Raw genomic sequence first — 15,321 nt, 5'->3', positions numbered from 1 at the left:
ATATATTATAAAATAATATAAATTATATCTTGAAATTTTACTAATAGAGCTTAAGTTTTTAAATTAAAATTGTATTTTTGACATATCTTTAGTTGGAATTGAAATGAAATTAAATGAAAATTATCTTGTTTAAATTTGATTAGTGATCAAATTTGATTTTATTAAAAAATTAAAGAAAAATTATTATAATTTTATTTTTTAAAAAATAATATCATTCTATATTAAATAGACCAACATAGTCAACTTATTACCTGAATTTTAGAATAAGTTAAACAACTTTACAATAAAAAAACGATCAAGATGTAATATTTATTACATAGAAACAATATGTTGATTTTTTAAAATTAATTTAATAAATAACAAAATATTGTTACTAAATTAATATAGCTGGGCAATAATTCTAGAGTTGGGATTAGTAAAGATTTAGTTTATTGTCTAGAAGAGTGTAATAAATATTGCTTTTCAAGTGTTTTTTATTTAAAAATATGTTAAAATTATATGTTTTTATTTTTAAATTTCATTTTATTTTATTTTCCAGTTTTATTTGTGTTCCACGTACATGATCAAAGGTAATAAATTAATCCCATCGTGTATTTTCTATAAGTTGAAGCTATCAAACATGAACCACCAAGTCCACTTGAACAATCTTTTTCCAAGTATATCAAGACATAAGGCATGCCTTTGCGTTTGGAGTCAGCTAGACATCGCATTGATGAGTCGTGGAAGATCATGATATTGCCTCACAGGGAAGGCAAAACACTGTGATTGTGTTTGTTATACGGTAATGATTATTTTTAATTTTTTTTTAAATAACATTAAAATATATTTTTTTTAAAAAATATTTTTAATTTCAATACATTAAAATAATTTAAAAATATTAAAACAAATAATATTTTTTGAAAATAAAAATTTTAGTTATTAAAATCTCAAAATACATTCTATTTTTGTTTGTATTTATGTTTTAAAAATTTTAAAAAATTTTAAAATAAATTAATATATTTTTAAATTATTTTTGAAATTAAAAATAATTTTTTAAAAATAAAAAAAATTATTTAAAAATTGAATGTAACTGTAGGAAAATAATAAGGTAATATTTCGTACAAAATGATGGATGGAAACGGTGGCAAGAAAAGAGGAAATGACGAAATGAAGGGCGAGAGTTGACCTGGAAAAAAAACATATCCTCGATACAGGTTCCCATTGTCTCAGAATCTCGTGGAATAACAGGGATAAATGTTGTCGTATTTTTAAGATTATTTAAATTTAAAATATTTTTTATTTTAAAAAATTGTTTTTAATATTAACACATTAAAATAATTTTAAAATACCAAAAATTATTAATTTAAAAAAATTATATTATTTAAAAACACATAAACAAACAATAAATAGTTATATAAATAGCCATCTACCATCCTAGCATTAGCATTGACATGGAGACAAGAAAAAAAAACTTTTGGGGTTAATTTAGTTTTGTTATAATAATAATTTTTTAAAGTATTTTTTTATTTGAAAATAAATTAAAATTAAAAAATTAAAATTTATTTTTAATATTAGTATATTAAAATAATTTAAAAACATAAAAAATAATTTATAATAAAATAAAAAATAATTTTATTTTTGAAATATATAAATATAACATTCACTATCTCCCTCTACCCCACCTGACAAGGAAGATATATCCGCAGGTGGTCACAGGCAGGTCCTTCCACTCACCTTCCCTCCAATTTCTTGATTGCAAGCTTGAACTATTGTGACAGAGACAAGGCAGGTGTATTATTTGCTATTGTTTTTTAAAATATTTTTAATTTAATAAAATATTAAAATAATATATATTTTTTAAATATTAATATATTTAAATAATGAATGAAGATTACCGAGCGACGAAGTCATAGTTGTGTCTTTTCAGAGCAATGACTAAACGAGGTTAATTAGGAAGGCCCATGGCCCCCTAAAGTCTTAGAAGTTTTCAAAATCACCCCTAAGTGGTAATTTTTCAAAGATGCAGGAAGTGGCTTCTCTAAAAATGAAATTAACTTCGTTTTGCCCCCTCCATTAAGTATTATTAATCTCTCGCTATTTCAAGGGAACCCACTACAAAAAAAAATACAGGAAATGAAACCCTAGACTACTTCTCCTCTTGGAGTCTTCATTATCAAAAGAAGTATATGATGCTTTTCTTTGGAGGCATTAAACTAACGCTACTAATGACTCCATTGCTCTACACTTAGCAAGCAAAATTGACACTTTCTACCATCGACATTCGACACCGAACGACAACCAAAGAGGACTATACCTCGTCAGTGAAGGGCGGAAATTATAACATGAAAATTACGACTACCCTTTTAATAGGGGAAAGATATAACATAAATGCACGTACCTGTTTTTGCCAAAACGTCAAGTATATGCAGGGCTGATGTCCCCCCCACTAGCTTTCTTTCTCGTCTATCCTGTTCGAATCCAGTGTATATCCTCTCTTTATATCTTATTACGAGAGCTACTTGGCAAGTGGGGTTAGAACAGCAACTTCCTCGAGGGGGCATATGGAAAATAAGTATGATAGTGATTTGCAGGTTAAATAAATTTTTGATTGGAAATGAATTGAAATAATATTTTTTATATATTTTTATAAAATTATTTTTTCATATTGGATATTAAAATAATTTTAAATAAAAAATTTAAATTAAAAAAAATACAATTTAAACACTGTCCCTCTCTGCACATAGCAGCTGCTTATGTCGGTACGTGGAAAATGGGGCTCTTTCTGTGTAAGCCAGCGGGAAACCGAAAATAGTACTATAAATACAAAAATAGTGTAGAAAACACATGCAAGGCAGGCACGCTTTAATTTCCAGGACGTACGCTAGGTAATTAACACAGAAAATGTACAGTGACCCTACATCGAAAATGATTCGAAATATATATTCCTGACATCTTTACAGCCCATGGATAAATGAAGTCAAGGTTTTGAAAATGTTTGAACTTGTTAAATGCCTAGCTTGAAATTTCTTTTTCTATCCTGTAATTTACTGAGTTGCGTTTGAATTAGATTGGGATATTTTATGGGCCTTTTTTTTAAATAAAAATATTGAATCAAGAGCTTTTCAGAAAATATCACAATTGTTTCTATTTATTTCTCTAGTATTGTAATATTAGAGTTTAAGAATTATAATTAAGATCATAATTATCATATATAACAAAGCCAGGTTTTGTTATATATTGTTTGAAGATACTGTTAAACAGCTTAAATTCGTAAAATCAATGGAAAAGATGGGATTTTAGTTAATTAACTCACGTTTTACCGAGAATCGAAAAGAAAGACTTTGAAGAAAAAATCCAATTCTTCAACATAAAGACGTGCACCAAGTGATTTAAGTCCTCTGACGATGGCTATCTGAGCTCATGCTTGGAATTTATCTAGGCAAAACTTCAAGAAATTCATCAAGTATTCAACCGTACGTACAGCAACATCCTGGAAATTAATTTGGTTTTGAATTAATGTCCATTCATATGATATGGAAAAAGGATAGTTCTCCAGTGTCCTAGGGTTTGAAGACCAGCTTAGTGCCTGGATTAGCTAACAAGATGTATGCTGGAGAAAGTGTATGGACATTTGGTCCCCCGAGACTATGTGTGATTCGTAGTTTAATTAATACTAGAGATTTCAATTAGGTTTCGCTGTTCATGTTCAATCCAATCAGAGCTGAAGACTGAAATTGCATTTTTATTGCCCTACCTAGAAATTAAACAAAGAAAAACTCGCCATCACTATTAAATCTTTGGAATTATTTTAGGGTTTGCAGTGACTTCTGTGAACCTTCACCGGGAGATTTTTTATGGTTTCATCCCGGTGAAATACTATTTTACTTCACTTTGTAGGTTTATTTGAATGTTTGGTTCTGCTTATTTTTTAAATATAATTTTATGTTAAAATATATATTAATAATATTTTTTTATTTTTTAAAAATTATTTTTAATATTAATACATCAAAATAATTTAAAAATACTAAAAATATATTAATAAAAATAAAAAAAATAAGAAAAATTTCTTAAAAATATTTTAAAAACATAAAAATAAACAGGAAAACTATGAGATATATACAAAAAAATTTAAAATTTCAGTTGACACACTGTCCCAGATGGACATCTAAAGAGGAACAAATCACAGGAAAATTATTAAATCTCATTTTTAATTATTTTAACGAGTCACATCTTAATTATTATTGGTTTTTCTAAAAGATTTCGAGTTCAAGTTTCTTTCACTGTAATTAAATAAAAAAAAGTCATCGTCAACTAATGGCCAATCAATGTCTCACGGATACCAAGAAACGTGTAATTAATTTGAATTCTATGCAAATGTGTACGGTGAGCATCAAAGGCAATTCAGTTATTAAAAAAATATTTTTTATTTTTAAAAATTATTTTTAATATTAATATATTAAAATAATATAGAAAATAATAATAAAATATTAATTTAAAATAAAAATATTTTTTTAAGAAACATAAAAATAAATAGGGTCTAAGAATAACAATAATGCTTTTTAAAGTATTTTTTATTAAAAAATATATTAAAATAATATTTTTTTATTTTTTAAAAATTATTTTTGACAACAACATGTTAAAATGATCTGAAAACACTAAAAATTATTAATTTAAAGTAAATTTTTTTTTAATTTTTTAAATATTTTTTTAATAAAACAAACAAAATATTTCAATTTTTTCAAAAAAAAAAACAGGATCTATAATGAGAATGATAATTAAACATTTTTTCTTATATTTGGTGAATTGTTTTGCTCCAATTTGATCATTTTCAGGTCAGTTTCATGAATTGAAACTATATTCTTTATTGGTGCTGGATAAATTCATCATACTCGACTTGTGTTTATGCGATTTTTTCTTCTCGTTACCTCTCCTTAATTTTATTTAAATGACAAGATAATACACTTAGTCAAGTTTGTAAAGTAGCATTTAACTATCTTACTGCATGAAAGACAAAGGTAATATAATAGAGAAAACATATTTTCATGTACTTTCTAATTTGAAAATATAGAAATTTACTTTAAAATTATTCTAAGATAGATTTATTTTATATATTTATTTTTTTAATTCAATTAAATATATTTTTGTTCTCGTCATCCTTGTTTTTATATCCCGAAAGTGCTTAAGCCCAAGTGCTAGATAGCTATCTATACAAATGAGACTTCAGCCCAAGCAAATGTATCAAGGAGCATTAGGCAAGAAGTTTTCTTATAATAAGAAGAAGAAAACGTTCATTTGCTCTCAATTGATCACTCTTATAATAATAATAAGAAAAAAAGAATACAAATAATTTTCTTCAAGTATAACACTAATAGTTTTTCTCTAAGCTCGTAATTCATGAATTAAATAATTTCTTTAGTACCGATAATAATCCAGCATTTTTTATTATGAAAAAAATAGAGAAATAAACATTGTATTAACTTAAAGAGTTGCTATTAAAAATATCCTTTCTTCTCTAATGAAAACATATTCACAATTGCATTAAGAATCTAATAAAAAACAAAACTCTCTATTTATTGTTGTCATTAAAACATTTTTTAACTCAAGAAATTTAACTTCCGCATGGGTTTTTCTTTTAAATAAAATCTCAGGAAATAAGTAAGGTAGTTTTATGATAATTTAATCTAACTTTTAATTGCTAAAATGCATTTTTAAGATAAAAAGTTTAGCTAATTTAAATATATGCTTTTAAATAGTATATCCTGAAGATTACTCGAGGAGGGAAATTTTTAATTAACATACAAACTGTTTTATCTTCTAATTTAAAAAAATAAAAAGAAAAATAAAACAACAAAGGTTGAACTATATCCTCATTTCGATCGAATAAAAGAAACTTCAAAAGGAAATTATTATTAATAATCTTTTTAAGCAATTAATACTCACAATTATTATGAGAGCCGTTCACTTAATCATTAAAATAGTAAAAAATATATTTAATTATTAACCATCCTAATTGGATTAAAACAACACATACATTGATTGTATCTTAGGAATTGTTTAAAATACTTTTTAAATGTTTTTTTTTATTTTAAAAAACATAAAATTAATTTTTTGTAGGTGTTTTTAGATGGTTTTAATTTGTTAATGTCAAAAGTAAAAAAAATTATTTTAATATATTTTTCAAGTAAAAATATATTTTTAAAAAATATTTTACACCATAATACCAAATACACACTTAATTGCTATGTTAGACAAAACCAACAACAAAAAAAATCCTTATAGGAAACTAACTCTACATACCTCATATAAAGGTTCAATCGAATGCTTGAATAATTAAACAATAAGTTTTTATATCTTAGTTTTTAAAATAAAAAAAACACTTAAGCAGGGAAAAATTAGTTTATATTTAAAGTAGTTATTCAACTTTTTTTATATTATTGTTGCTTAATCTCTTTTATAATTTTTTTATGTTGTACACAAGCAAATGAAATATCATTCTTTAAAGATAACTTACTCTCCTGGTAGGTTTTTTAAATGTTGAATTTATTAGAATGCAGGTATCACTTTTGAATTATTTTTATTATATTTGTTTTAATAGATTTCAGTTGATCAATTTTTAATAACAACAATTGGAATATAGTTTTTTTTGCTTTGTTAAGATTATGGATTTCGGTTACAAAGCTATAGTTGAAGCTGAAAGTGGGATCATTACAAATGTGCTTTTTAGTGCTCTTTTGGATGTTTTTGTTGGAAATTAATAGTGTGATGAAGACTTTTTTATGTATATAAGTGTGGGTAATATTGTCTTTATCATGTTAGCTTTTTTCATTATAATTTAATTTTTTATTGCATGTTTAATGCTAATGAAATTTTTGTCAAGGAGTGTTTATAACTTTTTCTATAAAAAATAGTTGTAAACTCTATATATCAGGGCTTCAGTTTGTGGTAGGTTTAAGCAAATCCTACGTGTTTAGTATTTTCTCGTTGAATCTCTAAATATATGTCCTTGTGTTTTCATCACCTTATTATGTTATGGAAAATAACTTAGTGGTACTTGTTTTGACATGAATGTTGGTGTTGAAACGAGAGATGAGCTTCATGCAAAGATTGTGAAGATGTAGAATGAAGCCATGTTTAAATCTATTATATCATATCTTAGCAAATTCATGAAAAGTTGTGGGGAAAATCTTACACATGATATTTACCTATCACTGTAGCTAGCTCTAAAATGCTTTTATGGCATTTTATGTATGCTTTCTAGAGTCTACAATAACATTATAGTTGTCTACGTTGGCTTTAGAAATAACAAAATTCCATTATAGCTGTCTAAGTTGGCTTTAGAAATAACAAAATTCCTGGTAAGGTCAGTGTGTAATCAATCACCGAAATTGTTCATCGTTAAAGTGTACGCTCTTAATACCATACCACCACTGTACTTATTTCCCGCGATAACACACCAAACCAAATCTATTCAGTCTAGTTTCTTAACCAAATCTCTACATGGCTTGATTGTCGAATTCTTCACCTTATTCAGTCTCCGTGTCAAGGTGTCTTGAATTCCTAACCTTTCATCATTGTATGGCTTGCTAGTTGGCCACATTTACAACATAGTTGTCTTGTTTCCATCACCCTAATATGTCCATCTATAAAGTACATAAAATAGTCCTTAAATTTGTTGCACCGAAGATAGTCACCCATACTACCTTTTTCTAACAAAGGCATCTACCATTTTGTTTCTATCACTATGAATCATCCATCATCATAATGCATATAATAGCCACCCATATTCCCTCCCCTCCAAGACAAAATACCAAATTATCATCGTGGATGATTTTCGCTTTTTAACCAAACCCACTGACTTGGTTATTGAATACATTATGATAAAGTAAAGACTCTTCCACTTTGTCAAAATGGTGTGAATGAGTTGGATTTGGTGTGGTCTCCTGTATGTCGTGCCCAGAGTTTCTATGTTAGGAAACATGCAAATAAAAAGATTAAGATTCAAAAGAAAAACGATAGAAATAACTACATTTGTGAATTAGATATGTTAATGAGTTTTGACTAATTTGAAGAGTTGGAGTATAGTGCCTATTAGGCAAGTTGTTTTGTCCAATTTTTTCTTGAAATTGGAATTATTTTTATGCATCTAGTATTGTGGATTGGTTTTTTATTAGCTGTACTAAAAAGAGCGAAACTATTTTTGTATGGTTCGAACAATGGTTTTTAGTGCTTGCATTTATTAAGAGAGTTGTTGAATACTTAAGGGAATCGAAGTCCTTGTTAGAGGATCAATTACTTTTCCATGTATTAGATCTCATCAGCCATGAAAAGTTTTCGCATAAGTTGAAAGAGAATGAGTAATTTTTTTTTGTTTATTTTCTTATAAAGAATGCTATTGATGAAGTCATGATAAAACTTTATAAAAAAATATATATTTTCTTTTATTGATAAGTTTTGGGTATGTACTATTTTTGCTTAACAAGTCATTTATAGATAAAACCAAAACAATTTTATTAGATTATAATTTAACCAGACTTTATAAACTAAAATAAAATTATATGTACAATATAAGAGATTACAGTGAAATTTTATAGAGATGAAAAATGCACTTTCCATCTCTATTTTTATAAAGATCTCCTAACCTTCTAACTTTTATATACGCAAATAAAAAATTTAATTTTCAAAGTCAAATATTTAGAGATACACACATATATTTTATCAATTTCATCGAATAAAAATAATATACAGAGGCAATAAAAATCTTACAATCTTAAAAAAAAATTAATAAAAAAAGTCTTAAAAAAAATGTATGTATGTATGTATGTATGTAGAGAGAGAGAGGGGGAGAGAGAGAGAGAGAGAGAGGGAGATTAGATGATGTCACCTCCGTCACTGTATCCAAATAAATCAAGTATTTTTATCCACATCCCTCCACGCCCAACCGTGTTCGGACACAAATGAAATCTCCACTTTTTCACCTACTGGACTAAGAAAAGGCCAGTAAATGGTCTAAAACTGGACTAGAAACAAAGGGCCCATTGTCTAATATCCTAAACTCTCTCAAATTCTCATAGGCCCATACCATCCTAGTCCAGCCCAGACCAGCCTCACAGAATCAAAACCTCCTAAACCCTCTCCATCTCCCCTCCCCTGACCTCCCCTCTCTTTCTCTAACCTAAAACCCAGAAGCTCTCAACAGGTAATCAACCCTCAAAATTCCTAATTTATTCTCTATCCAATACCTTATTATCTAATTTGTTCTCTATCCAATACCTTATTATCTAATTTGTTCTTATTAATTCTAAAGGAGCTCCACCAAAATGGCTTACATGCGAAGTCTCTCGAGTCGATCGACCATCTTGAAACGACAATATTATCCGCGTTTCACATACATCCTCCTCGACGACCACCACCAGAAGGAGAAAAACCAAGAACAACTTAATCACTCCGCAAAACCAGCAATCACTCCCACTAATTGCTTTCCTCAAAGATCCTTCTACACTGCTCCAACCGCTTCTTTCGGCTCTCTTCTTCGCGAACCAAATCACACACACTTCGCCGGCGCGTGTTTAGTGCGCCACATGTCTCCCCCCCCCACCACTTCCGCGGCGGAGAATATTGATGTGGTGATGGATATGGCGGCTCCTGCTGTGAATGAGGTTGCGATAGCTGCTGCGGATTCTTTCTTACCCGTTGCGGTTCTTCAGCATGCGATTGATGCTGTTCATAATTTTACTGGATTCAATTGGTTGGTACTCAAACAGTTAATTTTTATTAATAGTTAAAAATTGAGAATTTAAGTTTTTTTTTTTTAATTTTAATAGGTGGGCTTCGATAGTTGTGACTACATTGCTTATAAGAAGCTTTACGCTTCCTCTCTTGATAAATCAGTTGAAAGCTACCTCCAAACTCAGTGTAAGTTTACTCAGATATTACGGAGTAATTTGAATGTTTTAATTTTTACATTTTTTTTAATTGATGCGCGCGCGCGCACATTATTTGTATGCATGTTGGGGTTGGTGTCATTATGTTCTGCTTGTTTGCTCGGTGAGTTAAGGATGGTGTTTTTCTCCTGTAGAAATGTTTTGGAGTTACATTTGTAAGAATCTGCCTGATATATCGATTGATATTTCATGCGAAAAGAATTGTGCTTTTAGAAATTTCAACTGAAGGTAGGCTCTCAAGCTCGTTAAATTCTTCGTGGTTTGGTGCTTTTGGATGTTTCTCAAAAAAAAAAAAAAAATCCTACATTTTTAATTGTTGAAAAAATCCTCTTTTTTTTAATTGTTGTGAAATGCTATGTGGAGTTAAAGCTTTAAAATTGTGAACATTTTCGAGGTTTTTGTGCTTTTGAATCCCAGTTGGCATCTGTACACTCACCTTCTGCTTGCTTTTCATCGCTTGAATTTTTCAGTTTTTAGCTTATAATCTTCTATGATGTTGGTTATGCTGTAGCATTTTAGAAGATTAAGTTTCCTCTCTAGAAACAATGATGTGAAATTGATTGTGATTGTTAAATGGTCGGTGTTGAAAACCTCCCAAATTTAATTCTGATTTTACTATCACAAAATACAATATATTTTGTAGTATAATTGTGAAAATCAGGTTGAAACCAAGGAAAATTATACTAAATCTTCTTACAAGATGTTGAAAGAAAAAAAAACCGTATGGGAGGAATTGAATAAAAAATAAAAAAAAACAAAATTATGAAGATAAAAATGATAAATCGATATGTTGCTAACTCATTTTAAGGGTTTACACATACGTTCCTATAAATTTGTTGATCATAGAAGTAAAATAAATATTCTTTCAATTCAAGTAAATAATTTTGATATCACATAAAGCTAAGGGAAATTGTAAAGGTTATCAGTAAATTAATTATAACAAACTTTCTAATCAATTTATTACCATCAAGTGAATTTAATATTGAAAAGCAATTTTTGTTCACTTGGTAATAGCTTAAGGAGAAACGATTGCAAACCTTATTCTAAGCAACCGTTTAAAAGTTTGAACAATTTTACTTGGCTTATTCCTCCCTAATAAATTAAATTGAAAGTTGCAGCAATCACATTAATTCCTTTTGCTTCTAATTCTTGTCCCTAACAACAATCATGGATTGAAAGAAATTAGAAAGCATATATGTTATTTCAAAACAATTCAATTAACATGAACAAAAATCAATAGCAAATTCTTAAACTAGGATGAATAAGTACTCAAACATGAAAGAATTACAGTGACGCTGTTACTTCTCACAGCTACTAATGGAGATGAATTCTATTCCCCTTGAATCTCACCTCAAGAATTATTTCCTCATCCTCTAGGAATTTCCAGCCACCAAAAGGGAACTTCGCACCTAACGATCTCCCTTTTTTTGGGTATTCCAATGGGTAGCTTTCATGATAAGATATCAAGGCTAAAGATTAGGAGATTAAAGGTTGTAGATAAAATCTCTCTAATCCCATCAGATTTCTTCTTAATGATAAGATTTCCACACTGTCAGTTTAGGAGATAAAACTTGTCCTTCAGCTTTCATCAGGATTTTTGTATTGAAAAAGATTTTTTCTGACCTAGAGCCCTTCATAAAAGTTGTAGGCCTCAATGTGTAAATGAATATGGGCTTTTGAAATGCATGATTTTGATATCTAAGGCTCATGATTTTGATATCCAAGGCTGAAGATATGCTTGTTTGAATGTTTAGTGTGTGAACAGAGAATCCTGCCACAAGTAGGATTTAGGCTCAATTTTTGCAATTCTATTTAGAGGTCCAAACAAACTCGGATTTTTGCCCATAATGTTTTTCTAGAAAGTTTGATATGTGTATTTCAACTAAGATGAAGCCCACGTTTCATTCTTATCTTTTTTGAAACAAAGTTTCTAATCTTTTTTGGCAATTAATTCACGAAATCTTTTAGGCATGCCAAACCCATAAAATAACTTTTAATAAGTTCAAATAAGCTTAAAACACATTAAAAGCAAAATGCAAGAGGAATAAAAATATATGAATATTTTGTATTTATCATTAAATCACTTGTGCAATCCGGTGAGTAGAACATTGAAGTGCATTGCATACCTGAATTTGCACATGGTTTTTGCTCCTGCTACTACATGACTTGGTGCAACTTTCTTAACCCTCCACAAAGATCTTTTATTTTTCTCTTGGTGTATGGAAAGTAAAAATTCAGAGTTTATATGCTTTCATCTCATATGGATTTATGTGTATTCTGCAGATCGTAAGACCACAATTAGAGGAGGTTAAGCAAAGGGTGGAACGCCAGGTATTGCTCACTGATGGTTTTATCAATCCTTGCTCTGTTGACCTTGCTCTGTTTTATGTGCCTGTAGCCCCCTTTTTCTATGTTATGTTACTTTTACTGGTGCATTTCCCTACTGGTTATCAGAAATACAAGTTTGACTTGCTTTAGATGTTATGCTTCGTCATTTTGGATGTAAATCTAGGTTCCTGTAAGTGGGTGGTTTTCCTGGTTCTCTATATGGAATGGCCATATCAAAAGGGGATAACATGAAACAAAAGGGCAAGATAGCCAACTGTGACAAAATCTCCTTGGTTTAGAGTTGGGGAACTTTTTGGTTGGCCTGTGTTCATCCTAGTTTTGTATGTGAATAAAACTTGATTGTTTTCTAGTGATAGCATGCATATGACAATGCACCAAAAGGTTGATGTAGCCTGCGGTCACTCTACTATATAATCCATTTCTTGTTTTCAGAATGCTTTCATCTATCATGTTGGCACTATCTCTGTCTCTATCTCAGGGTATGGACCCCACTGCTGTTTCTGAAGGTCAAAAAGAAATGAAGAAGCTGTTTAAGGAGTAAGAAACTCTTCCATTTGCTTTTAGGGGAAGTATTGATTGTTTCATGACATTTAGTTTCTTAAACAAAGGAAATACCATGATCGAAGTTGTGATCTATATAGAAGTCCATTCTGACCATGCTAGTATTCGAATAGTCACGCCATGTGAACCTCCTTGGATGACTTGGACACATGGTGTCATTCAAGTGCTTTCATATATTTCATGTAATGTTGCTGAAGAAGATAGTATATTACGAAATTGCTATATAATTAGTCCTGCTTAGAGAGGATCATATGCACTTTCTTTTCAGGATGAGGTTTTCACCTCTTCATTCCTTTTTGCTTTTCATAATGCTATAATGTATCTTCATGGAAGCTTGATTACTATAAGTAGGCCAAGTTTTTAGACAGTATAATTCTCCCCTTCATGGCTGTCAATTTCCCTGGAAAATTTAGTTCATTCTGACTTACAAATTGCAGACATGGTGTGAGTCCATTTACTCCACTGAAGGGGCTCTTTATTCAAGCTCCTGTCTTCATCAGCTTTTTCCTTGCTGTAAGCTAAACTTCGATTCATAAATACACTTCAAATGAGTAATTCTTCGTTTATATTTGATCCTCACATTCTATATGTCATGACAATGTTCCCCCCAGATTACAAACATGGCAGAAAAAGTGCCATCCTTTAAAAGTGGTGGAGCATTCTGGTTCGTTGACCTCACAACTGCAGATGATTTATACATCTTTCCAGTTTTGACAGCATTAACTTTCTTGATAACAGTAGAGGTAGATCCTTGTTCTATCCAATAAGGTGGTTATGTTTTAGTGCTTGGTTATTTTTTGTTGTTCTGTCAAAAAAGAAAGGAAAAAAAGAAATCTGCAAAACTGCTTCAATCTTATTCTACTGTTTTGGTTTTTGTTGTTGAGTTGACTAATCTGTGCTATTCTGCTACTTGGTTATTTTTTGTTGTTCTGTCAAAAAAGAAAGGAAAAAAAAAATCTGCAAAACTGCTTCAATCTTATTCTACTGTTTTGGTTTTTGTTGTTGAGTTGACTAATCTGTGCTATTCTGCAGTGCAACACGCAAGAAGGAATGGAAGGAAATCCTGCTGCCGGCACCATGAAAAACGTTTCAAGGGCCCTTGCTGCTGCTTCAGTTCCTTTGACTATGAGTTTTCCAAAGGTTATTTTATGATCACTTACAAGTACAAGGGATTATGAGGTCATATTTAAGTTTTTTACTGCATCAGCATCTTGAAGTTGAGATTTTCTTTTAGTAATGGGGTATAAATGAGTTTCCAGGGAAAAGTAGTGGTTTTAGGCTCTGCAGCCCCACCCATCTCATCCCTGCCCTTCCAGTCTGGCTCCCATTATGATTCACCTTCCTCCCTGCCTTCCCTTATTTAGAGATTGAGAAATGACTTGTATGATTAAGTTCATGATGAATTTCTCGTTTGTCTTGGCAGGCTATATTTTGTTATTGGATTACATCAAACTTGTTTTCACTTACATATGGGCTTGGTGAGTTTTCCAACTTTCCAGATCTTTTTTTTTATTCAAAAAGCTTCTGTGCAATCTTCAAAGATCAGTGAAGAACTTGTTTTTTGACATTATTTTGGTCGGATTTTCACTTTAACCCTGTTCGTTACCTAATTCTCCACTTGTGCTTCAGTGCTCAAAGCTCCTGGGGTAAAAGAATTCTTGGGTGTTCCAAAAGTACCTGTGGCACCACCAACCACTGCTGCAAAATCATCTTCCTTTGATCTGTTTTCAGCAATCAAACAACTCTCAACAGCCAGAAAGGAACCTACCCTATCCCTTCCCATTGAACCACCAAAGCTTTTTGAGCATAAAAAGTCTTCATCTTCAGTAATCACTAAAAGGATAAGAAGTCTAGAGAAAGAAGTGAAGGGAAGAAAGAAAAATAAGAAGAGGTGAAATGGTTTCTCATTAAGATCAAATCATCTTTGTTACTGCAGATGAGGATTGACTGCTAGTGAAGTTCTCAAGTCAGTGTAATATTAGCTATTCATGATTCATATATTGTTTTGTGGCTAGATTCAGCCCTTGTTACTTCAATAAACTGTGTTGCAATTTTGATGTGCAAAATACTATGCTATCATACCCGATTTTTCTTCTCTCTAGCATTCCAAGCCATAATATGGCTCGGTGAAATCTTCCTGTAGTTCATGGATTTCAAGGAAGATGAAAAGCATCAGGACATTGTTTTATTTAGTGAAGCTCATTTTCTGTTGTATCTGTAGATCATGAAATGACAAACAATTAGTCCAGTTACTGAAATTCTCCGAGTCCTGATGATGCCAGCCTGTGCTAAGAAGCTCCCATACTTTATTATTCTCTTGACTTGAGCCTAGAGATGCATCAAAAGTTATTATTTTTTATTGCAGTAGCTGAGGGCTCCCATATTTTCGGGCGTATTTTTTAACATCAAAATTTATCATTTCTATCTTAAAGTATATCCCCATTGAAAAAAAAAAAAATTGCCTCGTAAACTTTTATGCTCAAATCCTTTT

The 15,321-nt window shown here is 30.2% G+C and overlaps 1 protein-coding gene across 2 annotated transcripts in view; it reads left to right on the top strand.

The window, feature by feature from the left end:
• The window catches only part of LOC105120956 (mitochondrial inner membrane protein OXA1-like), a 20,157-nt gene extending 5,071 nt beyond the window's left edge, over positions 1–15,086 (top strand). Inside the window, exons 1-10 of one of the 2 annotated variants that reach the window (XM_011019406.1) lie at positions 9,092–9,175; positions 9,284–9,724; positions 9,801–9,891; positions 12,204–12,251; positions 12,748–12,806; positions 13,268–13,343; positions 13,442–13,573; positions 13,863–13,970; positions 14,254–14,308; positions 14,460–15,086. In XM_011019406.1, coding sequence (XP_011017708.1) covers positions 9,297–9,724; positions 9,801–9,891; positions 12,204–12,251; positions 12,748–12,806; positions 13,268–13,343; positions 13,442–13,573; positions 13,863–13,970; positions 14,254–14,308; positions 14,460–14,725 — 1,263 coding nt within the window. In that variant the 5' untranslated portion in view covers positions 9,092–9,175; positions 9,284–9,296 and the 3' untranslated portion in view covers positions 14,726–15,086. Of the gene's footprint in view, positions 1–9,091; positions 9,176–9,283; positions 9,725–9,800; positions 9,892–12,203; positions 12,252–12,747; positions 12,807–13,267; positions 13,344–13,441; positions 13,574–13,862; positions 13,971–14,253; positions 14,309–14,459 lie in introns of those variants that run through there. The other variant, XM_011019407.1, reaches the window with a different exon arrangement.
• The last annotated feature ends 235 nt before the right edge of the window (positions 15,087–15,321 follow it).

Source organism: Populus euphratica, unplaced genomic scaffold (assembly GCF_000495115.2).
Source record: "Populus euphratica unplaced genomic scaffold, PopEup_1.0 scaffold31.1, whole genome shotgun sequence".
Classification (NCBI taxonomy): domain Eukaryota; kingdom Viridiplantae; phylum Streptophyta; class Magnoliopsida; order Malpighiales; family Salicaceae; genus Populus; species Populus euphratica.
This window is presented reverse-complemented; position numbering and strand designations above follow the sequence as displayed.